The sequence below is a fragment of the Pimephales promelas genome, chromosome 8, assembly GCF_988280905.1.
Source record: "Pimephales promelas chromosome 8, fPimPro1.hap1.1, whole genome shotgun sequence".
NCBI classification, from domain to species: domain Eukaryota; kingdom Metazoa; phylum Chordata; class Actinopteri; order Cypriniformes; family Leuciscidae; genus Pimephales; species Pimephales promelas.
In genome coordinates this window covers 22,297,965-22,324,664 of record NC_142776.1, presented here as the reverse complement: position 1 = coordinate 22,324,664, position 26,700 = coordinate 22,297,965, and the positions used below count along the sequence as shown (strand labels likewise).

Genomic DNA, 26,700 nt, shown 5'->3' with positions numbered 1-26,700 from the left:
TGGTTACCACTTTTCTTAACATGCAACATTGCATTAGAAGCTATAGTAATATTGCTTTAGTCAGACATGGTTTTAACTTTGCACTCTGATTTTATTAATTTTTTTTAATTTACAAGTAAATACTATGGCCTGAACTTCAGTCTGAGTTCAATCATTTTAATTGTCTGTCATTAGAATGTTAATGTACTAACTGGAGCTATCTTTGTTACTCTATACAAATAACACAGTTGAGTGTTGGGAGATGATGATGAAGATGTATGAGATGATGTTAACAAATTTGTTTCAATTTTAATATATATAATCCAGTGTTAATAATTTGAAATATAAAACAAGCTAATTCATACTTTTTACATCTAAAAATATATTTTATAAAAAAAAATCACAACTTTTTATGGTAAGAGGTTGGTTACTACAATTGGTTAACCAATGCCACAATTAAATGATTACTATGGTTCTAATTAGGATTAGATATTTGAATTTATTTTTTATTACAGTCGGTGACAAGCCCCAAAAGTAAATTCCCAAGAGTAGCCTATTCTATTTAGTGTCATACCAGCTCGTGTTTATCCATTGTAAAATGTTTAGAAAACCGAGCTTTTAGTGCAGCAAACAGAGTTTCACACACTGGTCTGTTTCTAATCACGAGTCCACATGCGTGCACATTATCCGGAGATAAGGGAAACGACACTGAAATCACCTAAGCACCAATCTAGATGTCCACAAACTTCCTCAGGCTTCAACAGATTGTTGTGATAAAATAACAGAATAGTTGTTGATGAACGCGAGCTCGTCCAGTTGATGTGCGCGCATGTTGCTCATCGCGCGTGAGGTGCGGCGCCTGAGTGAGTGAGGAGCATCACATACTCTTCACCATCCTCTTTCCTTCATGGCGAGAAAGACCTTGGCTTGGTAAAGGATATTTGTCGTTTTAATTTGTGCTTTGTATAATTTAAATGGCTTTGACCGTGCACTAATGATGTATGTCGTAGGTTAGCGCTGTGAGATGTGGTGTTTCAATCATGGCAAGGGGTCTGATACCATGGATCTGGCTGAAGCGACCCGTCTATATCCAGGTAAGACGACAAATAAGCATCGCATGTAACTTGTTTATAAATCGTACCGAGTGTTTTGTTTTACTAGCCATTTGTGTACTTGGAATAAATAGTGTGTGAGAGATTTGAAGGGACGAGGTGGACGCTGTTATCCCGTTTGGACTCTGAAGTTTCATCTCTTAAGCGTCACTCTATCGAACTAGCTTTAATCTAGCGACTAATCGAGCGGCACATCCGCGACTCTTTTCAACCATTTTCTTCGACCTTTATCCATTAACCTCACTGTAATATCTTACTAAAACAGCGAAATGGAATTTCCGCAACTGAATCCGTTGCGTTTTCTCCTGTGATTTAATGAAAATGATGGATTAAACGGATGTTGCTGCGTTTTATTCATCATCTGGTCGGTCGTTGCTGTAGCAACCGTGCTGCTGTATAACATTTTTATAGTCCTGCTGAAAACATTTCTCCTACCTGTCAGAAACGTAATTCAAAATATAGCTAAACCATGAATTCCCAAACTCATTGAGCGCCATGCGTCAAAGATTGACGACCTCATTTTACACTTCTATTAATAATGAGCAACGTCGATACAAGCTCATATATATTCAACTCAAGAGAATAATAAACCTAGTTTCATTACTACAGACTTTTTCAGGGATTTTTTATTTTTATTTGGGAGTCTTCAATGCTTCTGCAAAGTTATGTTCCCCTGAAATAGACTATTAAAAATAAATAACACACTGGTGCTGTTCGGTCATTTTCCACCAATTTTTTACTTCAGTGGTATAAAACTTGGTAAAGGTCACAAAACAGTCACTCTTAGGCTTGCACTTGTAAAAAACAACCACAGTGGAAACGAATGCCAAGTGAATTCATAAATGGAAACGTTACTGCACCCAAACAAAATCTTACTGAAAGCTAATATTTTTGAGATATCAACCTCTATTTGGAACACAACAGCTTTCACAAACAGGGCGGCTTAGATTAAGCCAGGCCCGAGTTTATATAATAGCTTTTATAAACATGCCTAAGGTAGAGAAACATTATATGTGCATCTTGAGCCAAAACAATGGCACTGACATATTTCAATATTGTCAGTTAGCTTTCAGTTAAAATAGCTCAAACATGCATTTTAGTCTCTAAGCTTAAGCCTTGTCTGTGAAACTGTGGAACTTGTTTAGAAAATGGCTTTGATTTTCTCACAGTTTTAGAGTAAAACTTGTTTTAATTTGATATATACAATTAAATTTCATATATTTTTTTAAATTATTTTTTATGCATTTTTCATCATAATAAATTTCATTCACATCAGCAATAATCAGCCATGTGTTTTCTTTAAAAAGAGACCAAACTTAAGTCTGTGATCCAAAACATTCAAAGCATTCTTTTTATATTTGATAATACAGAGCTGTTCCCATATAGGCCCATGTGCCTATAAGCTAAGAGCTTTTTATGCATTGTACACCAATGCAGAATTGTAGGCCTACATAAATTGGACCAATACCACAGATTTAAAATGAGCAGAGTTGGCTGTGTTAAGTATTTTACTTAAGAAATGGTATCGCTTTCACTGCATCATAAAACCAACTTATTTTTGCTTCATTAAGTTAGATTTTTTTTCTTTATTTCTTTTATTGACAGCAAAGTCTTTTAAATCATGTAGATCCTTTGTTTGGAGAACACAGTGTGGCACTATGAGTGTCGTCATTACTAATCAGAAAAAAATGAACACAAACTTTAACACATTTTATTTTTGGGGTTTTCTTTCTCATTCCTTGGTTACCTCACACTTCAGTGTGCGAATAGCTCATAACGCAGACAAATTCTGTTTTGTTTGTGTGAAATAAGTTAAGAAGTCTTGTAGCTCCGCCCATTTTCAGCGCTGCGCTCGTTGTCTTTTATCTTCCAGTCTGTATTTTTACAGCGATCATTTTAAAATCTTTCCAGTCTACTGACATTTGTTAAGATATCTGCTTTAAACATTACAATCCTCACAATAACTTTCGTTAACTAAATCCATTTTTTTTTCTTAATTAATTTCATTAAGTAAATCCACTTAATTACTCCTGGACAGCAATGCCATATAGAGATATAGCCTACAGAGCGACCACAAAAACGGAAGTTCAAAGACAATATTCTAAAGATGTCTGCACGCTTGTTTCTCTGGCGCATAAGGTCTATAAGGTGAAACCTGTGGTGGCAGGTAGGCTAATCCTTGATTTAGTTCTTTTACTGTACATTCCTCAAAATGAAGGCAATGGCATCAGTGTTGTGGTTGGAGGGATGAGTGGTTCAGACTGACGGCAGCTCTACTTTGAGCATTTTGTTTATTTTCTGAAGACTGTAATCCTGCATGCTTCGAAGTCTGGCTTACTGTCTGGTGTTTGCTTGCTCAAAGTAAAAGATTGATGGAGAGAACATGAATGTGAGATATGTGCTTTTTAGTGAGCAAAGTGAATCTTAGAAGTAGATATTAACCACTTTGCACTGGTCCTTGTACACTATTTTAGTTTGAAGGAAAGGTGGCTGTCCCCTGTGAACAAGACTTCACCTACATTTTCTTCTTTACTCTGCAGGGGCAGATTTAATTTTTTTGGAAAATGTAAGAGCCATATTATATTATAAATCTGTTCATATGCCCAAAGGATCTGATGTAATACTTAGACCTCTGGAGCCACTATTCTCTCTAAATGGACAAACTAGAAATCATCATTTTATCTACATAACGCATTCTGTTTAGAGGTCATGTACTCAGAGACTTTATTATAAAATATCAGCTTTATGCTCTTAAACATTATATGGAAGGAATTAGTAGAACTTGCCTCATAAAATTCACAAGGTTACTGAGACTAAATGCTTCAGGACACAATAGTAGGCTTGTTCAGGAGGTGAGTTTCTCTGTAATGTTCTACAATTCTCTCAGCCAGAGGCATGATTCACATATTTCAGATACAGCATTTGTACAAAGCCGTAGTGATAACAGCTGAATATAATATAAGTGAACACATTTTTGGCTGTGTTTATTAGGATTCTCAAGTTAATTAAATATAGACATCTGCATTTTTACTGAAATAGATAGGTCAGGGACTTGATGCTATTTGTCGAAATTTATTAATTTATTCAGAAATACATTTAATAATAATAATAATAAAAAAAAACCCAGCTGCAAGCAGCGATGAAGGTGCCAAGCACAAAGAAGGCACGATAAGTCATGCCATCACGGCTGGGCGCATCAGACCAACTGCAACAATGAGCAATTAAAAACATATTACTATTTTAGGCAAAATAAAAGTTTATTTGTTGGCATTCATGTGCATTCAACTTAAAAATGATCTGTCTGATATGACCTGAACGGTCATTTTTTTTGTCGTGTAATTAAGTAATATATATATATAAATATAACTAAAATGAATAAAAATCCAATCTTTAATTCCCACACTATACGTACATTTTGGCATGCTCTTCATCAAATTTGTTTGCATATTATTCGCGAATGGTTTGACTAATCAATTTCCATATCTTTGTCGGCATTGGTCTGAAGATGATCTGGTTGAATTTTCTTGAAAACCAGAGCAATGGCCTATAGGAGGAGTTAGAAAAAGTACGTTTTTTTTTGTTTTTTTTTTTGCTGAAAATTGGCTGAAAAAAAAAAGACTGGATTCTGTCTGTGTGTCAAATTTCATAACTTTCTCTTAAGCGGTTCTATGGGCTGCCATAGACTTCCAGAGCAGAAGAAGAGTTGGAATGCCAACGGATACAATAGGTGACTCCAGTGCATCTGATGACTTGGATACATCTTTTCTATAACGAGCACAGTTCAGACAGTTCTGACAGTTCATGTCTTGATATTTTTGTTACTGAGTAAATAAATCATAAATTCATTCAAATAACATTAATTTAAATAATCATAAATAAGGAAATTATATCATAGAGAGGATCCCTGAAGACCTTCATAAATGTATAAAATATCAGATAATTTCAACTTTTAATGACATGGCAATATTAATTCATGGTATTTGTAAAAAAATGTAACCATTAAAAAATCATTAAATATTTTTTTTTTGTCTTTATGATTTATATTATAAAAAAATGTACTTTGTAGTTATAAGACATTATCAGACTTGGATTCGATTTAGACTTTTGTTGAAAATAGCTTTTCAAAACCACATGAAACCAACTTGTATATAAGGATGAAATATCAAACAATTATTAAATTATTTTCCCCTTCTTTGCACACTCTTATTTGTCATAAACCCAGATGTCTAAACTCTTCTTTAATAGGCTCCTCCTGGGCCAGGTTCCAGAGGTTCGTTTTAAGGTTCCTCTTTTTTGCAAATGTTGGGGACCAAAACACTGTGACCATCCGCCCATGAGGGAAAGAGGGCATTCCAAAGAAGAAAAAAAAAAATTCCACAGGGAACCTTCAGAAAACAAGTCCAGACAAACTTTCAGTTATCAAGGACAAAAGGGAAGGTAATATAAGCAGCCAAATACAAAATGACACAGTTACCCCAGTGCAGTGTATTGTTTCTGGTCCCATAGGTCGGTACATTTCTTCACGCAATTCTCACCCTATATAGGTTCCATTACACTTTTCATATGCAAGTGTATGACAAGTATCAGCTGTTTTGGTGTTAGTCATAAGAGTCCAAATATACTGCAATGCTGTTCCATGAATTCCAATTAAGCAGAGATTTGGTGAAGCAGTTTTATCAAGCCACAGCAGAAAAAAATGCTTGAAGATATGTCTATGTTTCTTATTTGGCTGACTCACTATGACTCAAAATCCATACAGTCCTCTTTCAGCCAAAAGCATTCAATTATTTTGTTTAAAACCGTGTGATAGCACAGGAATGCTTTATCTCTATCATTCAATGAAACTAAATCTGGATGCTTATAAAAAGCATGATCACTGTTTTAATTCTTCTGTTGTCCTAGTTATTGTCCTGCGTCTTGTGTGGCTAAACTACTGTCCAGTATGTTTAGAGTTTAGAATTAGAATTAAAAAAAACTTGATTCTCATTTCAGCCATATTTCAGCGTAGTTTAGGGATCTGTCACAGTCAGACGACCAATCTCCTCTATTTTGTCCCTGTGGGAATAAAAAAACCAGGTCTCCTATTTACTATGAGTGTCAGGTTGGCCCTCTTTGCTTCCAGTGCAGCCCAGAATAACTGTGTCACATGCTAAATGAGGTTATATGGTGCACATTTAAATATATCAAATATATATCATGAGGACAGCAGGAAGCTGGATCGAGTCTAGAATATAGTGTGTTATTTTAGGGTTTTTATTAAGATAAAATCATCTTGAAAATTTTAGATAAAAGTAGCTAAATATACCAAATCTCGGATTCTCTCAGAGAAGTAATCTTTTAATACACATACAAGGCCGGATTAAGAATTCAGAGGGCCCTAGGCACAATGTCTTGTGAAAATTCTTTTGTGACGTAAGTCTTTATATAGCATGCTTTTTGAAATGACATTTGTGAAACAGCGAACAAGATGTGGCTATGACTACATTATTTGTTGCTGTTGGAGTCACACACATCACCGCATGTGGAACAAGGAGCAACTGATTGTCATTCCTCATTAATCATGTGCTTTTTTTCATGTGAATATGTGTTGAATCACAACCTTCCTGAATCGCAACCTTCCTGAGCTTCAGTGGTTAGGTTTATGTAAACACTTTGGACTGTTGCAGCATTGAGTCAGTGTGTAGATGGATGTGTCCCATGGGGAAACAGGAGTGAGAGAAACGGGCTGGGGAGCCTGATTGCTGGTTGTTCTCACAGAGATGAGTCAAATTAGACCTGCAGTGCCTGTGTGACGTCTGCTTCCATCAGAACGCCGCCGCTTGGGACCAGAGAAACAGGGAGGAAGAGAGAGAGAGAGTGGGAACTACTAACACTATCTCCCATCCATCACACTTATAATGCACCAGAGAAGCTTTTTCTTGTTCCTTCTGCCTTATATTTCTTTTAGCGAGAGAATATTCTTGTTTTCTCTACAGTCCAGGACACTAAAAACCCTTTTGTTTTTGAGTTCATGCGTGTCATTGTCACATTTCCTTGCTCTTTTTGTTGCTTTCTCCATCCGTCGCTCATTTGTCTGAAGGGGAGGGGGGCATTAGGGAGAAGCAGCAAGAAATCGCTTTATGAACATGAATTATGGATGAGTTGAGGGCAAGCTTGAAAACAAGTGTCAGTGCAAAAATTCTCCCCCACTTGATCCGCTTCTTCTATCCGATCATCTTTCACCGAGCCACTGAGGGGTTTGAGGATTATAATGCTCCATATTCCTATATGTATGGACATTTTTTTTCCCGCAGAGTACCTGAAATCGAAGGCTAGGCTTTGAAAGAGCAAAGAGTAAAGCTTGTGATCGAAGCTGTCGGCACTAGGAGGTTGAATAAATTGTAAGCTTTTGCGGACCTTTTAAGATAGCTGTCTGTCTGCAGTTTATCTCAATAGAGACACTGCTGTCATACCTAACAAACTGTCACAGCCTAAGGGAGTGCAATATTTTACCTTTTCGTTTAGATTTATGCCTTCGGCAGATAGAATTTCCAGTCATATTACAGAAACCAAATGTTTTATTCTTATTTAGAGGGTTTAAGAAATTGATAGTAAGTCCATTTTGTTTTATATCTTGTAATAAAAATGGTTTAAAGGGACACTTCAGATCATGAATTTTCCTTGTTCTGCTTTTGAAGGTATAGTTTTAGAACTCAAATGTCTCACTGTTAATTTAGAATGTCTATTGAAACTAAGCTGCAAGAATGGCTCGTAACTTTAATAACTTTCATCTAATGTAGAGGAATACATTAACATATGTCTGCCCACATTTGCATGTAGTGATGCCTGGTATTTGCAAACATGTCCTGCATGGTCACAATGAAGCGCTAAGGAGGAAGAAGCGGAATTTTTTTTTTCTTTTCAGAAGGCCTATTTTTTTCTTCCCAATATTGTTGGTTTGTTTATTAATAAAAATATGTGACAAAAAAGATAGATTTACGCGTGGAGCAAAATGAGGTCATGCGAATAATATTTTTTAGTTAAAATAAAAAAATAATATTGTTATTTCAGTGTTATATATTTAAAAAAAGAAAATAAATTAACACTTGTATTTAATAAGGATGCATTAAATTCATGAAAAGTATATTAAAATGGCACTATATGTGACACTAAAGACTGGAATAATGACTGCTGAAAATTCAGCTTTGCCATTACAGGACTGAATTCCATTTAAAATGTATTCCAATAAATTAGTTTTTTAAAATTGTAATAATATTGTAATTTTTCTGTATTTTGATCAAGTAAATGCAGCATTGGTTAGCATAAGAGACTCTAAATCAAACTTATGAACGGTGGTGTATATAAAGAAAAAAACTACAATAACATTGTATAACATTATACGAAACATTAAGAAAAAAAAGTGAAGATCTCTTTCATGCACTTCTTCACAGGCTGGTCAGCAGCAGCAGGTTAAATGTAGCTTTGAGAATAGCGGAAGATCTTTTAAGATGCAGACCACCTCACTTAACAGTTAACACACACACTCCCTTTTGCCTGTATGTCTTTAGATCAGTTTTGATTAAAACGTTAGATGAAAGCCTTTGAGGGTCATTGGGATACCACTGTTTCTGCCCACCTTTTCCACAGCCACTGCTCTTCACTCACTCAGCCACTAATGAAAAGCGGACACAAAGCCTCAATCAATAACCTCTCATTATATACTTCTGTTTGGCTTTGCCTGTAGTGAGGAACGATGTTGTCCTGAGGATGAACATGCCACATTAGCTGAGTTGAAATTAATGTCTCTGTGCATTGATTGAAAAGGTCAGGTGTGGGTTTGCTTTGTTTGTGGAGAACTGCACTTGTAATGGAGCAAGGATCGATCTGAGACACCATGGCAATGAGCATTACAGCATGTCTCAGTGAGCCAAGCGAAGTACTTATTAGTTTAAACCGACTAGTATGCATACATGCTTGAGTGCAAACAGATTTAACCTCATGGGAGGGCAGCAAAGAAGATAAATCACATGCAGATGGTAGGCTTTCATTTGTATTTAATGTAAAGCTGTGCATTTAAATATGCAGAGACAGCTATGAGTAGCCATTAATTCAATTGACGTTTATTTGTATAGTGCTTTTCACAATACACATCATTTCAAAGCAGCTTTACAGAAAGTGCATGAGTCCATATTACAATTAATACATTATGGGATAGTTCACCTAAAATGCAAATTCTGTCAGGAGTCGGAGGTCCAGAAGTCCAGTAACCAAAACTTGGATGGATTAATCATTAATGATCAATTCAAAATCAATAACACGCATTTAGAAAATAGACATGGTGAATTTTAATTGCGTGCTATCGTTTGCCGATACTATTTATTTTAACAAAATGTTTTAACATAAATACGATTAATCATGTGTCTTGTCCACGACAGGACAAGATTTTAGGAGTTAAAATCGCGCAATCTGACACAGTGACTATCGTAACAGAAAAAAAATATTGTGTAATCTGAACCAGGCATTATATTGACGCTAAAGGCTGCCATGTGCGTTGGATGTATACGCATTGTCAAAAGCATCTCTATATGGTGCCCTAGGATGAGAATGAGTTGAAAGGACATATGGTGCAAAATTTTTATTTTTATTTTTTTTTTTGATATTTTGAAATTGTTGCAAAACATGATTAAAATTTTTTAATTTTTAGGAAAGATTTTTGCTTTTTTTATTATTGGACACACTTATTTGCCATTTACCGATTTCTGTGATGATGTCCCACTAACAAATCATCAAAATATAAACCTGTTAAGACTCTATTGCTCAGAGCTCCAGCTAGTCTTAGCATCAGACGTCATGACCACGGACCATTGGTTAAATACGATGCATATGGCACACAGAATTGGAAACACTTCTGTAGTTTAAAAATCTTCATCCGATTGGTTGAATTCCAGGAGACACATGTATTGCGTTCTTAATAGGTCCACCTGGGAAGTGCTTGTCAGGATCATCTAAATGCAGGATTTTCAAAAGTATGTGAAGTATGTGAAATTTGCAGCATAGACTAAAATACGTCCAAGAGTTTTATACGCCGATCTGTTATTGTAGGGACATTGGCATTATTTTTTTCACACCCGTAAACATGATACTGAACTAAACAAATTGTAATTGGTTGCTTTACATGCCAGTCAGGTGACTTCTGGGCGGCCCTTAGCCAATTGAAAGCAGCGATAAAGTTAGTCTGAAGGTCTGGCTACACAAGACTAAGCACCGCCTAAAGACAGTTCATATCAAAGTGCTGACAGACAGACCCTGTCCTTAAAGCCCATAATTGTAAGAGGAGCTGATAGAGCTCTCAAAAAAAAAATAAAAAATAAATAAAGTTCTTATGAAGTGCATTTTCCAAAATGCGGCTTTCATTCTTGGCTCGCTTAATAAAGTCTTGCAAAAACTCCCAAAACTATTTGCCCCTCTATGCCTTTTCTATACCCCCATGAAAGGCCAAGCCACAGGCGCATGTGGTACGGAGTCTTGTGTGGACTTTTCTCTCCGAGTTGTGATTGAAATTCCACACGGCAGTCTTCAGTTCGGCTGAGAGCCGAGAGTGATGTGGGGGCCGCTGCTGAATTTTTCACACTGTCTGTTGTCACATTGTATTCACAGCAGCGGAACATCTAAATGCTGTTTGACACATACATACAGACGGTCCACTGACCAGCATGATCCCAGTGTACTAAACGATGAGAGCTGCACTGACACTGCAATCCTCTGTTAATTCAAAGTGCTGCCATGGAAACACTTCCTGTCACAAGGGGGGGACCCGTCATCCCGAGTGACAAACTACAAAGCTATTGAAGTCAAACTCACTCTATTTGATTCATGAGCGACTGCTTGATACCCAAGAAGCAGAGCGTTGCTGTTCGTGTTGTCTTGTTTAAAAACAATGAAATGGTTTACATGCATTCCAAGCATTATGGGTAATGCCTGTCTGTCGTAGCAACAAGGTTATGGATTCCTGGATGATAAGACTTGATCAGATTAATTGTGGTAATTTTGTTTGTGGACTGACTGATTTGATCCTCTCCATCTTTTTATCTTTGGAAAGTCTTTGTTAGGCTTTCTCAGCTCCTCTCTCATTATGCAAGATGCGAGTATGCATTCACATTTTACAGTTATGTATGCGAAAACAGTGATCACGTGAAATCATTAGAAATATGCCCAGTGCTAGCTGGAAACATTAAATGAATTACTTGCAGCTGCAGCTGAGTTTTGTGAATCATCCTGGAGAGAGATGGGTCATACCGAGGAAATAGTGTCTCTGTAATGGGTCCTGTTCATTCAAATTCAGCTTTGCCATTAGATTTTCCAAGTTTATTCAAAAAAATACAAAACATTTTATTTGCTATAATATTTAATTATATTATTGTTTTTACTGTATTTTTGATCAAATAAATGCAGGTGAGCATAAGAGATTTTTCAAAAACGTTTAAAAATCTTAAAATTTCTTATATATAATCTTAAAAACTTAAAAAGTAGGGTTTAAATCAACCTTCACTTATCAATACATAATTAACACACGTGCATATACACCTATAAATTACTTGCATATACATGTATACTATTGGATGTTCAAAATACATATATGAAATACACGTGCACACTAATATGAAATCTATACCAATACATATTATGTTAGTAATGAATGCATATAAACTTGTAAATAACTTGCATATACATATAAACTTGATGCACGCATACACCTATAAATACTCGCATATACATAAACTTCCATGCACATACACCTATAAACACTCGCACATAATACACTTGCTGCACGCAGACAGACTATACACAATCGCATATACATATAAACTTCCATGCATATACACCTATAAACACTCGCACATACATATAAACCCGATGCACACATACACATCCATAAAACACTCTCGCATACATACAAAATAAAATGTGGATGCATGCTTTAGTTGTGTATGTATGTATGTATATGTGAGTGATTTCATATGTGGATGTGTGTGAACTTTTCAGTGCAAAAGGAAGTCGTTTCAGTTTAAAAGGAAGTCATTTATTCTTCTTCTTCTTTTGGAGTTTTATGGCAGTTGGCACACCAGCTAAAAGGTGCATTTACCGCCACCAACTGGCCAGGAGTGTGAAGCATCAACACAGGGGGCGCAGAGATATCACACAACAACTGAAATAAAGCTTGCCACAAAGAACCTTTCTTTTATGCAAAGAACTGGCGAAAGTAATGATTATGCATTAAACATTTGAATTGTTGATAAATTGATAAAGTTGACGATGCAGACTCGCCATCTTCGCTGTAGTGAACGCGAGATAAGTTTATATACATTCATTACTGACATAATATGTATTGGTATGGATTTCATATTAGTGTGCACGTGTATTTCAAATATGTATTTTGAACATCCAATAGTATACATGTATATAATTTACAGGTGTATATGCACGTGTGTTATGTATGTATTGCTAAGCGAAGTTTGATTTAAATTCTATGCGGCGCGTCATAATATACTGTTTATTCAGTCAAAATGTCTCTTTCTGAATTTATTTCAGCTGCAGCGATATCTTTGTCCATATTAGAGAATTTTCCTGATCTTATTGTGCACTCCGGTGTCGAGTATGAATGAAACATAAATTACATGAGAGAGTTTACATTCCACAATGCTCTCATCACCCTATTTTGAATAATAATAGATAAAAATACTGATCTCTAAAGATATTTGAAGTAAACATAAGACAATCCATACATGTTTTTTATCTGAATAAGCATACTTTTGGACTAGAAACCAGTGGAGGGATGTCAATTTAATAAAACACAACAGTTAACAAGTTAATGCAATATTTCCTCGTTTAGGCAAAGTAATTAGCTGTGTCCCAATTCAGAGGCCGCATCCTTTGAAGGACTCAGACTGGATAGGAAACACCTTCGAAGTCCACAAAGATCGGACCGAGCGATGTTAAATCTAGGTCTAGCCCACGGAGGATTGAGCTTGTTGCCTAGCAACTGTGACTGCTACCATTGATGAGTGGGAGTAACATTTGTACTGGACTTTTTTGAAAGTTATGTTGAACTGTCTGAAAACAAAACAGGGTTCACAAACTGTACAAACTGTCTAAATATGTTCACCATATTTATGGTGAACATAATGTCAATGACCAAATATGTCAATTTCTGTATAATATAAAGAGTATAAAATATATAATCACATCTTGGTAAGGTAAGTCAAGATTTGAACTTTAAAGGTTTGTATCTTTAGATATTTAAGCAAATTGAAACCCAATACTTGCGTTTAAAATTGTAATTTAGCAATTTCTCTCAAAACAAAACTGTCGTCACTGGCATGAATTCCAGACCCTGAATTGGGACGCAGCAATAGAGCAATAGAGTGTGTTACCCCACACGTCGTTTTTTAAAGTTGCATGTCTTGAAACAGTTGCTGTCGGGAAGATTAAACAGTAAGCTCAGTCCACTTTTACAGTCTCATTGCACGTATAATCGCACTATTACAAACTATTCAAACTCAAACTTTCAGGGAAAATGTTTTTAGATAAAACTGAAAGAATTGTTGGATGCTTAGTGGTGGTGACGTTGAAGACGTGGGACCGTGGTGTAGTTTGTTACTTCGTCTATTGTCTACCTTTAAATGTTTACTTATGCTGATTGTATTTAGGCTTCAAAATTCATTAAATTTCTATCCATTGGTGAAAATGATCTTGATAGAAAAAATGTGTTAGTATCGTACACTTTTGTTGATCACAAAGCTTATTTTCTGCAATAATCCAAAAACGGAATTTAGGTTTTTGTTGAAGGAACCAGTTGACGGAACCACTATTACCCTTTTTCTCCCCAAAGCATTATGAGAGCCAATTTGGAGCCAGTGCCTACTCACAAACCAGTTCTTTGTGTTTTGACAGCCAAAGAACTAGTTCTCGGCCAGGAAAATTGGTACCAAAGCGGCACCAACTCTTTGCTGGACTAGAACCAGAGAACTGTTCTTTTACCACATCACCCTTACATCGGGGGCTGGGTCACCAACAACACTATGGGAAAGGTTTTGACCGCCATTGCTAAAAACAAAGTGCAAGTAGAAAGACAGTCTGACCCAAATGTTGGATAGCAAAGCCAGGAGAAATATTTGCAGAAAGATGATGTAGTATTGTATTTGTAATGTATTGTATTTCCAATGTAATTGTGCTGCTTAAAGTTGTCGCAAGCATTTCAGGGAAAGCTAAGACGTATGGTGATGTAACAACTTCATTCACTCTGCTATAGTCAGTGGAAAAACAAACAGGTTCTGAGAAGGGGTTACAAGTTGAACCAACTTTGAACCAGCACCAGTTCCGAGCCAGTTCTTTTTTGGTCGAAAAGAGGTATGTGATGCTAATATCCAGGTTAGCCTACAAATGTACATCCTCCCTGCACCGCTCTATTGCAATTTACTCTCTGTACATTGTCCAAATCTGCAAGGTAACAGAGACGGAGGCGGGTGAACGAATCAGTGGTGTTGCCCCTTTGCTCTCACTGTTGATCAGCAAGTCCTGCAGACTGGGGTGATTAACGAGTCATTTTTCAAATCTAAAATCCAAACAACACTGGTTGTTTTGGAATCCAAAAAACTTCCGCACTGGCAAGCTAACTTTCTTGGAGTGTGGGTAGAGTTGTCTTGTCTGTCATATCTGACAACATTACGCGGCAGTAGCAGCTGCGCACGGTGTCAACCAGAGTTAAGGTGGAATACCACCACCTATGCTGTACGTTGGGATGTCAACATGATACAGCTGCCAACATGACATCATGACTTTTGCGTAAACATACGCGCCACTTTCGAGTCAAGTGGTGTGTTATCTATACGCATTTTGAGCTATCTGCGTGTATCCGCGTGTATGCGTGTATGTCTACGCCATTAACGTCCGAGTGATTCCGCGTGTCTGAACACGCCGTCAAATGTCCGCGCGAAACGAAGAAAAATGTAGATCTACATCTGGGGAGCGATCTTTTTTTTTCCCTAGGATAGCAAGGGAACAGTCATAAATGCCATTAACTCCAGTGACGGGTAGGTTTAGGTACGGGATTGAGGTAAGTCATATATTTATATATACAGTAATAACGTTAAGTCAACTGCGTTCATAAACACTCTGAAAATATGCGTCTTGATAGCACGCCAAAAATGGAAATACGAATTGTCGTGTCATTCACACGCTACTTCATGAGATCAGTCTGCAGCTGCTGGATTATTTACGTCAAATGATCATGTCAGTTTTATGTATCGCTCCACCACCCGGTCTTTCATAGTTACTATCCTAGCCAGAGATATGGGGGGAGTACTCTGGGTTCGGGCCAAATTCGGAGCCCTCCCCTCGGACAGAACGCCAAATACACATTCTTATCTGATTATTTGTAAGTATGAACTCATGTTATCACATACTTCCGGTGTTCAATCTTCTGCTAAATATTAGTATATATCTTTTAATTACCCGGAGTATGTCATGGAGACGTTCATAGCAGACAAATAGCACCATTTCATCAGAATGCCCAAGATATGGTTTAGGTATTAGAATTGTAAAGTTTTTTTTAAATCATTTAGAACATTTAAGCCCGCAGACATAAGCTGAACAGGAAGGAGAGGATGACAGTGGGCGGAATTCAGAAAACTGATTTAGGATTGATGAATGAACCTCTTCTCCCAAACCTTGACTTTGGACCCAGGGAGACGTCTGCCTACAAAACTGAGCATTCTGTCACCCCATTGCCATGGCGACAGCTCCTCTGGGCCTTGTGAGGTATGAAAGGCTGTACAGGACGCTAGCCTGCCACAACTCTCCAACGCCTGTCATCCTGACTTAGTGAGGCAGTGAGTATGAGACGTGGGGGGAGAGACCCTGAAGGGCCTGAGATTTAAAGAGTAGAGTAAGATGGATGCTCAGATGGAAATGGCAGAATTGTAAGAAGTGTCCGTTGAGGAGAGGGAGTGATGGCCTGTCATTAGGGAAGCCACTGAAGAAAGAAACAGTGTAAGAGAATTAAATTGTAGACAAACTAAAATATGAGTCCAATGAGAGGGTGACTAAAACCTCCTTTCAAAATATGTCTAGAAAAACACATATCATCTCACTTCTGTTGACTGTAGACCAGGCTCTCTGGACCTGACCAATTTTAGCATTGGAAACTGGATGGGTAGTTCAGATTGTGAGGTTTAGTCCAATCAGTTGGGGCTTGAAATCAATCTACTTTACATTATTGGCATTTTGGTTATTGGTTTAGATCAGCTTGGTCTAGGATATTGGTTTGTATCTCCAGGCTCTGAAAATAACTGGATTTGCTTTAACAAAATAGAGTACAGATAAATTCTTACTCAGGCTTGTACCATGAAATAGGAGGCTGATTAAAAGAAGCTTACTGTCAGTTAGAAATGGGGATGTTCTCTGAGATAAAATGTCATTGTGAGAGAGAAACTAGAAAGCTGAGCCATAAGCACTGAGTCATAAGCAAAATAGACTGAAGAAGAAGAAAGTCCATCACTGTCCAACTGACGTCCCTTCATCATTAATAGAGAGAAGAGGCTCCATCAGGTCTGTTATTTGTCTGCTAATCTCTTGCAGTATGTATAATAGGCAACTATCTTTGAATATGTAATGAGATCATTCACTCTGGAGTATTTAAAGATTGCAGGGCAAATGGATACTTATGCAGCATTCATTTGACTTATTTAGTATGACAATGTAAATGTATTTGGTCTCAGCAGATGCTGCCTCAGCATAGCAAGTAGAGGGACTTGCTACTGCCAATACAAACATTGATATGCTGCTGTGGCATCTACGACATACTGCTGCTGCACAAAGAGCATATATAATATTACCCATCCCAGATTTATATGGAGCTGGGGAAGTTGGAGGGTTTCAGAGGAACTGCTATAGCAAATGCTAAGCAGGTATTTAAATGTAAAGCTGCAAGCTCATTGGCATGAGTGACACGAGTCAATCAGCTAGTGCCATGTAGTAAACAATGTAAATGTCATCAGGTTGCATTAAGGACCCACCAGCCTGTAGAGTTTCATGCCAGAATTTATAACAGAAAATATGCTTAGACTTTGGAACTGAGAAAAGATAGTGCTAACACTTATGTCGGTCAGCATTGTTACCGACTAATGCTGATCATCTCAAAATGGCCAACATTTGGCTCATAATTTATTGTTCATTATAAGTTTTGCAATTTGATGTTTACACTGGATTAAATCCCAAAGTAATCAATCAATCAATCATTTATTTATAGAGCACATTTACGACACAACCAAGGTTGACCAAAGTACTTTACAAAGATTAAAACACACACACACACACACACACAGCGGCGACAAAGGCGCAGTCACCATGTTTTTTTTAAATTTTACTTTTGGGACAGTGAAATAAATTCAGAAGGCCATGGTCACTGGATCTTAGGTTTCTAGATGGGGCATACGGGACCAAGAGATCAGTTAAGTATTGCGGTGCCAGATTGTTAAAAGCTTTGTAGGTGAATAATACAATGTTGAACTCTATCCTATACTCAAAGTACCACCAGTATGGTGTAATATGCTGTTTTAGAAAACTCATAAGCAAACGCTTTTCGTATGCTTGGCCTCATTCACACGCAGGCAGAATAAATAATGAATGATTTTATGGTAAAAACTGTTTAAATGTTGCATCAAGCAGAACATCTCTATTTGGGATTAAATCTAAAAAAAAACTCATCATGCGACCCTCTCTACTTCATTTTATTTTGCCGGTCAGGGCTATCATACTCACAACATTTAAACACTAGCTACTTTGATATAGAGATTGCAAGGCTGCAATCGTTGTAATTAATAATTCAGCATTTCTTATAAATTTTGTAAGCAGTTTGCACTTGTCAAGTTCAGAAAACTGTTCCTCTGAGGTTTGATTTGCACTGAAAAACAATGTGTGCTTTCCTGTTACAACAAATAAGATTTAGAAATCTCCTTTAAATATTTTTTTTATATCACTCCACCACCTTCACTATACTCATTTTCACTTTAGTAATTGCACTTTCATACTTGGTTTATTAAAACCATTAACATTGCACTTCATTTTGGTACATGTCAAAAACAACAACATATTATTATAAACTACAGTATTTTCTATAGATCTGATCTGTTTGTGCAGATTATCCTTGCATCCGAATACTTCCATATAGTAGACAAAAAGAGTATGTGAGTCAAGCAGTATGTTTGAATTCATAGTATATGCGAATAGTTCCTGTATGACCTATTTCTGATGAGACTTTGAAGTGTACATCCAATGGACACTTTACTACATCACATGACAGTGACAACATTGTCATTTCATTCATACTACACACATTCAGGGGGGTATGGAGTCTGATAGAGTCCATGAAGGACAGAAGCCAATGGGCAATGGGATTTTTATTGACCACAGAGAGTCAGTACCTCGGTTTAACGTCTCATCCGAAGGACAGGCAGAATTTTTTGCGCTCACAAAGTTCCAAACAAAACACCGTATAAAGTGCGATTTCCGACACATTTCACAACTGTCATGTTATCACATACTTCCACTTTCTTTAGTTATTTCTTTTTGCTACTTTTGCTATATCTGTGGATGTGTTTGCATGATGATCAGCTTAAAGGGATACTCCATTTTTTTTTTTTTTTGGAAATAGGCTGATTTTACAACTTCTCCAAGGTTAAACAGTTTAACTCTGGGGAAGTTGTAAAATCAGCCTATTTCCAAAAAAAGGGGAGTATCCCTTTAAACAAACTCTGCATACAGGAGGTAAAGTACTCAGCAAACCACTGCTACCACACAAAGTTCCTCTTAAAATACAAAATACAAAAAAAAAAAAAAAAAAAATACAGACACCAGATCTACACACTTTCAGCCACGAGGCCATTCCTCCTCATGCTGCAGGAGAAGTTGTGTCAGCTCAGATTTTGCAGATAAGGAAATGGTGCTGAAATTAGCCATCTGTGTGCTACCCCGCTCACTCAAACGTTTGCTTGTAGATTCAGGCGAGCTTTGCCTCCAGCTCCTCATTTGAAATCTCTCTTTCTACGTCCTGACAGTCGATCTCTCTCAAGCACCTGTAAATATATTGAAGGAAGATGAAGCTGTAACATACATTAGATACACTTTGCTCCTCATGTCCTATAAGGAAATTCTACCTAGAGGAAAATATAGTAAATTGACCGTATAAGACTCAAGAAATCTGTCTGAGGAACACGGAAATGTTCTAAATGATTTTGATTTGAAACATTTCCCTGTTGCATTTGAGATCAATTCTGACCTCTTTTGTTTTTAGTAATCTAGATAAAAATGATATTTCATGAAGGAAGTGCGTTCAGTGGATGTCAGATCTATTTATAATGGATCACACATCCTGTGTGGCTGTCAGGAAGATAGTTTCCCACTGCTCTGAGCTTTAAAAGGTCACACATAAATAAAAGATGAGAGGATTTTTTCTGGGTTTAATACCTCTATCATGGTTAAACGGTTAAATGATGGACGAAATTAAGGATATTGTTTGTCCAATTGTTTGTCCTCATAAGTAATACATTCATTTTAGCAGTACATTTTAAGTGTATGAAACTAGAAAGCTAATAAATAATAATAATAATAATAATAATAATAATAATAATAAAATAGTTGAAAATAAATGTTCTTATATATGAAGAGTTCAGATGCAAAAGCCTCTAAATGCCATTTGAAATTTTCTTCTAAAATGACCATTTTTATCAAGCTTGTATATTTAAGTTCAGTAATTTCACTTAAATGACAATTAATAGGTAATCTTCATTGCCATTTAAGTGAAATTACTGAACTTAAATATACAAGCTTGATAAAAATCATCATTCAAGAAGAAAATTTCAAATGACATTTAGAGGCTTTTGCATCTGAACTCTTCATATATATATATATATATATATATATACACACACACACACTTAGAAGGAACGGTTCTATCAGCGCTACGTATTTGGAACCCCTAAAAGGTTCTACACTCTTAAAAAAGGGTTCCTCTGGGTTCTATATAGAACCATGGGGTTCCGTACTTGGCCAATAGAACCTTTTACCAAAAAATGTAAAAAAAAAAATGGTTCTATATAGAACCATTTTGGAGTTCCATATATAAAGTGGGGGATAGAACCATTTCTGGTTCTAAATAACCATTTCTTCTAAGTATAAAACCTAATAATGCTAATAATTTCATCCTCTATTCGAGAAAGAATCAAATCTTTCCCATTTCTTTTTGGATGAGCTGTGATTTGGTCCAGTCCTGGCACTTATCGCTACCACTGCAGTACAATCTCCAGCAAATTATATCAGCTCATAATCAGCGTACATCAGCACACAAATGTCTTCAAAACTGCCTAGAGCTGAAATCAAAGCTTAATTACAGTCCAAAACAGTTCAGTTTTCATTTTGTGAGATGTTATCAAAGGTGTTTCTTTGTCCCTCTCTGTTGGTGCACAGGCCCGGTTCTCCTACCTACACATGAAGTACCTTTTTTTCTCCTGGTTGGCTGTTTTCGTGGGAAGCTGGGTGGTGTATGTAGAATACTCTTCATACACAGAGCTGTGTCGTGGACATGAGTGCAAGAACTCTATTGTGAGTTTTCAGTTCTTACATGAAATATTTGCTGACCAATATGGTAATCATTCTATACTAGACAGTACTTCCACTGACACCTAGCAGATTGGATGCAGTAAAACAAAAGCAATAGTTTGATGCAAAAGTAAAATGTTTCAATACTGATACCACTGCAAAAATGTACTGTTAAATTATATAGATCAAGTTTTATGGTTTTATTAAATAAGGGATAAGTGCACCTCCACAGATGTTTTGCAAACATTTTATACAAAAGGGAGCCATCTAGAGGAGAGTAGTTGTAAAGATACTGACTTATTAAATGGATCAGGCAATCTTTGGGGAGTACAATGTAATGGAATAAAATGAATAATGCAGTGTAGACTCTGACGTATGTGTATCTCCATGTCTTTCCAGTGCGATAAATTCCGGAAGGGGGTGATTGATGGTTCAGCCTGCAACAGCTTGTGTGAAAAGGACAATCTTTACTTGGGAAAATGTCTCTCTGCCAAACCCAGCAATCAGGTCAGGCACATCAAACTAGTTGCTCCTTAATATAACAGTAATTCTTATCCTGATCTTTCATTGAGTGCGTGTTTTTGGTGATCTGGATCTGCACGGGTATGAGTTTGCTGGCAAAGTTATAAAGTAAGGATGGATCCATCCAAAATGCATCCATTCACTTTTTCTAATACTGTATTATCTAATACTGAGTGTGTGCTGCTCGCCATTGTAATGGTATCTATAATTGCTTTGACGACTAACATTGTATTTAAAGACAACTGGGACAAGTGTGGCTAATGAATACAAGACTTATGAAAGATAAAAATAAAACTTTCAATTTACTTGTGCTCTCACACTTGACACCGTCTTGTTTAGGTATATTCTGGGAGTTGGGGGGATTTGGAAGGGATCATAAAGTGCCAGATGGAGGAGGACCCTCATTATGATCTGGGTGCAGAACTGGAGCCCCGGAAAGAGTCTGCATCCTTTAACAGGCCGACCAGAGGGACATCAATGGAGAAGTTCAAAGAAATGGTCTTCAGCCATCTAAAGGTCCCAAATCCCATGCAGTTTTGTAACATAAATTGAACATACTTATTCATTCTGCTCTTTAACATTTTCAGCATTGTAGTTTTAATGATTGAACTAGTAAACTTGTGACATTTATAACCATCCATTCTCCAAACCACTCATCAGATGTCACTGTTTTGAGCCTAATATAATATTAATGGAAGTAATAATAATAATTATATTTATTAACAGTATGATTTCTCTGTAAATAAATAAATGAACGAAAACCTCTGTGCTATAGTGCACTGAAGGACTTGACTGAAACTGTTATACTTAACCCCCTATTGAACCCCTCATTTACTTTCAGCTACCCCTATTTTTTACAAATTTATGAATACATTACTTGAATACTCCATGAATATGCCTGTTTAGTAAAATAAAAAGCGATATTTTTACTCTTTGACAGCTGACAGACAGCTGTTATTACCCCTTTTCAAAGACACTTTTCCCCTGACAGGCAAAAGTAGGAGACCAAGCCAACTTAGCAGATTTGGTGACCCTTGTGCTTGGAGTCGCTGACAGCAACAAGGATGGCCAGATCTCCCTGTCAGAAGCACATTCAGCCTGGGCTTTACTGCAGCTGAATGAATTCCTGCTGTCCGTCGTGCTGCAGGACCGAGAGCACACCCCCAGATTGATGGGCTTCTGTGGGGACTTGTATGTGATGGAGAAGGTTCCTTACGTACCACTCTATGGCATCAACCTACCATGGATGGTAGAGCTGTGGATTCCAGCCAGCCTGCGGCGAAGCATCGACCAATGGGCTGCTCCCTCCTGGCCCCGCAAGGCTAAGATAGCAATCGGTCTGCTCGAGTTCATCGAGGATGTCTTCCACGGCACGTTCGGAAGCTTCCTCATGTGTGATGTTAGTGTCACGGGGTTTGGTTACACAGAGCGCCATGATATAAAGGTGGTAGACGCAAAGCGTATTGTGCCCGAAGGTGCTTTTCAGGAAGCAATGCGTGACAGGCGGTGTGAAGAGGACAGTGACTGTGTGTACGGAAGGGACTGTCTCACTTCCTGTGATCTCACTAAACGCCGCTGCACTACGGAGGTCACAAGGCCGAATCTGGCTAAAGTATGTAGCACACTGAAGGACTATCTTCTGTATGGTGCGCCATCAGACATTAAAGACGAACTGGAGAAACAGTTGTACGCCTGCATTGCTCTCAAAGGCGCCAGCGAACAGATGGAAATGGAGCACTCCCTGATTCTCAACAACCTCAAAACTCTGCTCTGGAAGAAGATATCTCACACTAAAGACTCATAATAATACATACTACTAAGTTATTGGTCTTATATACAGAACACAGAATTTATGAACAACAGACTGGGACTGTCTGAATGATATCGACCAACCATATTTTGCCTAATATAATTACATATTTTATTTTTAGCCTGGATTTGTGGAGTACTGTCAATATACTCTTCATGGCACCTTGTTTTGTTACATAACTCAGTCTTGACTCGGTCTCAAATTCTAAAAGTGTAGGCAGCATAGAAATTCTTCTGCTAATGCATGCCCTCTCCAGTGCAAAGTGAAAAAGCCAAATTGTTAATCTTACTGCAGATTCCTGTTCAGAAAAACTGTGACAATCTGTCTTGTTCAGGGGTTTTCAAACTGAGGCCGGTGCACCCCATTTTACAGAAAAAAAAAGATAATTTTATTGCAGACAAAGTTACCTTGTTAACATAAATGGGTTACAATTAATATATATATATATATATATATATATATATGTATATATATATATATATATATTACAAATTAAAAATTTTGAATTAATCTTTTATTTCTGATTAAAGATAAATAATTGTATTATAGTGACAGCTCTGGATTCAAATCTGGGTTTTACTAAAGGTATAGTGGGTAAAAATAAGATAGCAGTTCACCTAATTTAAAGTCTAGTAAAGTCAGAAACAATGCTCAGGTAGGATGTGGCATTTAAACGATGCCCAATTGGCACTAAGGGGCCTAAAGTGTGGCAAGAAAACATCCCCCACACCATTACACCACCACCACCAGCCTGCACAGTAGTAACAAGGGATGATGGATCCATGTTCTCATTCTGTTTACGCCAAATTCTGACTCTACCATCTGAATGACCAACCCGATCTCACGGGAATTCGTACGAATTTTACGAGGTGGCTAATTCGTAACAATTCATACGACCTCAGTCGTACAAATTAGTACGATTTTTGCTAAATCGTACATATTTTACGAATTGGCCAATTCGTATGAATTCGTACGAATGACCTACCCCTGACCCCGCCCCTAAACATAACCGTCACGTGGGTTTAGACAAATCGTATGAATTCGTACGAGTGAGGTCGTACGAATTAGCCACTTTTTAATCACTCGTACGAATTCGTACGAATTGGTCGTGAGATAGGGTAGAAATGACTCAACAGAAATCGAGACTCATCTGTCCAATTTTGGTGAGCACTTGCAAATTATAGCCTCTTTTTCCTATTTGTAGTGGAGAGTGGTACCCGGTGGGGTATTCTGCTGCTGTAGCCCATCCGCCTCAAGGTTGTGCGTGTTGTGGCTTCACAAATGCTTTGCTGCATACCTCGGTTGTAACAAGTGGTTATTTCAGTCAAAGTTGCTCTTCTATCAGCTTGAATCAGTCGGCCCATTTTCCTCTGACCTCTAGCATCAACAAGGCATTTTCACCCACAGGACTGCCGCATACTGGATGTTTTTCCCTTTTCACACCATTCTTTGTAAACCCTAGAAATGGTGGTGTGTAAAAATGCCAGTAACTGAGCAGATCGTGAAATACTCAGACCTGCCCATCTGGCACCAACAACCATGCCACGCTTTTTTTTAAGCATTGCTTAAATCACCTTTCTTTCCCATTCTGACATTCAGTTTGGAGTTCGGGAGATTGTCTTGACCAGAGCCACACCCCTAAATTCATTGAAGCAGCTGCCATGTGATTGGTTGATTAGATAATTGCATTAATGAGAAATTGAACAGGTGTTCCTAATAATCCTTCAGGTGAGTACTATAATAGACCTTATTACTTTATCTCAGGGATAATTAAAAAAAGTAATTTACTCACCCCCATGTCGTTCCAAACCCATAAGAGTTTTGTTCATCTTTGGAACACAAATGAAGATCTTTTTGATTAAATCAGAGATTTCTGTCCCTCCATTGACAACTATGCAACTGACACTTTGATGATTCAAGAAGACACACATGCACTTAATATGATGAACAGATTGACTTTAGGCTTTTGTTCACAAATAAACATCAACTTACTCATCAGTTGTGGTAAACATAAGCTCAAGCATGTTCGCTTGACATACAAGAACCAATGAGGTCATTTTTCATGTGTTAGACAGCACGTTTTGAGCTTCAACAAAAACAAATCAAGTTCATTCTCATGTTACACAGCAAGCGGTTCGTTCTCCTGTCAAGCAGGTTCGTTTGAGCTTGTTTGTTTAAATGTGAATAAAAGCCTAGAATAAATCTGTTCATCATATAAAGCAATTCTCTTCAGAACATTTAAACCTAACCATTTGAATCATATGGATTAGTTCTACAATCTCTTTATGAACTTTTTGAAGCATCAAAGCGGTTGCGTAGCCGTCAATGGAGAGTACAGAAAGCTCTCAGATTTCATCAAAAAGATCTACATGTTCCAAAAACGAACGAAAATCTTGTGGGATTTGGAACAACAGACTTTTCTGGAGTAATTAATGACAGACTTTTCATTTATGGGTGAACTAACCCTTTAAGGGGGCCTTGGCATCAGAAATTGCGGAACCCCTGTTCAAATCTGCCGAAGACAAAACATTTAAATTTCAGAACATTTCCATGACTCCAATTTTAACTACTAAATATCTGAAATTATTTGCATGATTCATAATTTTCAGACTGAATAATAACTCAATACAATAGAACGATTATGTTGTTGCTCATTTTCTTAAAAGTCAAACTGAAACAAAATTAATTTTACTTATTCATTTTAGAGACAAGATGTGTGCAGAAATGTTTAACTATTTTTCAACTAGTTTCATTTTAATAAATGCCAAGCTTTTCATTTCATCTTTGTTTTAAATGTGTATTGGTAAATAAGCTAGCACCCTTATAAAGTTAGGACGCAGAATCCTGCACAAAATTAAAGGGTTAGTTCACCCAAAAATGAAAATTAAGTCATTAATTACTCACCCCCATGCTGTACCAACCCCGTAAGACCTTCGTTCGTCTTCGGAACACAAATGAAGATATTTTTGATTAAATTTGAGAGCTGTATAACTACCACATTGGCTCCTAAGGGACTGCCTCTTGATGGCCCAAAAAGTCAATGAAGAAAATGTTTAAATATCCCAAGTGACTACCGTGGCTCAACTATATGTTTATCAAGCGACGCGAATAATTTTTGTGCGAAAAAACAAACAAAAATAACGAGTTTATTCGACTATTTCTTTTCTTCCGGCTTGTAGGCCAGAACGAGACTTCCTTATAGATTTCCACGACGCATGCGCGAGAATTGCGATCTAAAGTAGTGTAAGCTGGCGTAAGCAGATCGCAAATCTCGCGCATGCGTCGTGGAAATCTAAGGAATTCTCGTTCTGGCCTACAAGGAAGAAAAGAAATAGTCGAATAAACTCGTTATTTTTGTTTGTTTTTTCGCACAAAAAGTATTCGCGTCGCTTGATAAACATATAGTTGAGCCACGGTAGTCACTTGGGATATTTAAACATTTTCTTCATTGACTTACTGGGCCGTCAAGAGGCAGTCCCTTAGGAGCCAATGTGGTAGTTATACAGCTCTCAAATTTAATCAAAAATATCTTCATTTGTGTTCCGAAGACGAACGAAGGTCTTACGGGGTTGGTACAGCATGGGGGTGAGTAATTAATGACTTAATTTTCATTTTTGGGTGAACTAACCTTTTAAGTATACGAGA

The 26,700-nt window shown here is 37.2% G+C and overlaps 1 protein-coding gene across 2 annotated transcripts; it reads left to right on the top strand.

Annotated features, from left to right (window-relative positions):
* The first annotated feature begins 681 nt into the window (after positions 1 to 681).
* dipk1ab (divergent protein kinase domain 1Ab) lies at positions 682 to 25,836 on the top strand. 2 transcript variants are annotated; one of them, XM_039691356.2, is made up of 6 exons: positions 682 to 909; positions 990 to 1,073; positions 20,592 to 20,726; positions 21,123 to 21,230; positions 21,585 to 21,761; positions 22,237 to 25,836. In XM_039691356.2, exons 2-6 carry the CDS (start codon positions 1,020 to 1,022, stop codon positions 23,047 to 23,049), a joined length of 1,287 nt encoding a protein of 428 aa, XP_039547290.2. In that variant the 5' UTR covers positions 682 to 909; positions 990 to 1,019; the 3' UTR covers positions 23,050 to 25,836. The 2 variants fall into 2 exon arrangements, with proteins under 2 accessions (XP_039547290.2, XP_088990291.1); XM_089134165.1 differs by lacking the exons at positions 682 to 909; positions 990 to 1,073 and adding an exon at positions 17,432 to 17,577.
* The last annotated feature ends 864 nt before the right edge of the window (positions 25,837 to 26,700 follow it).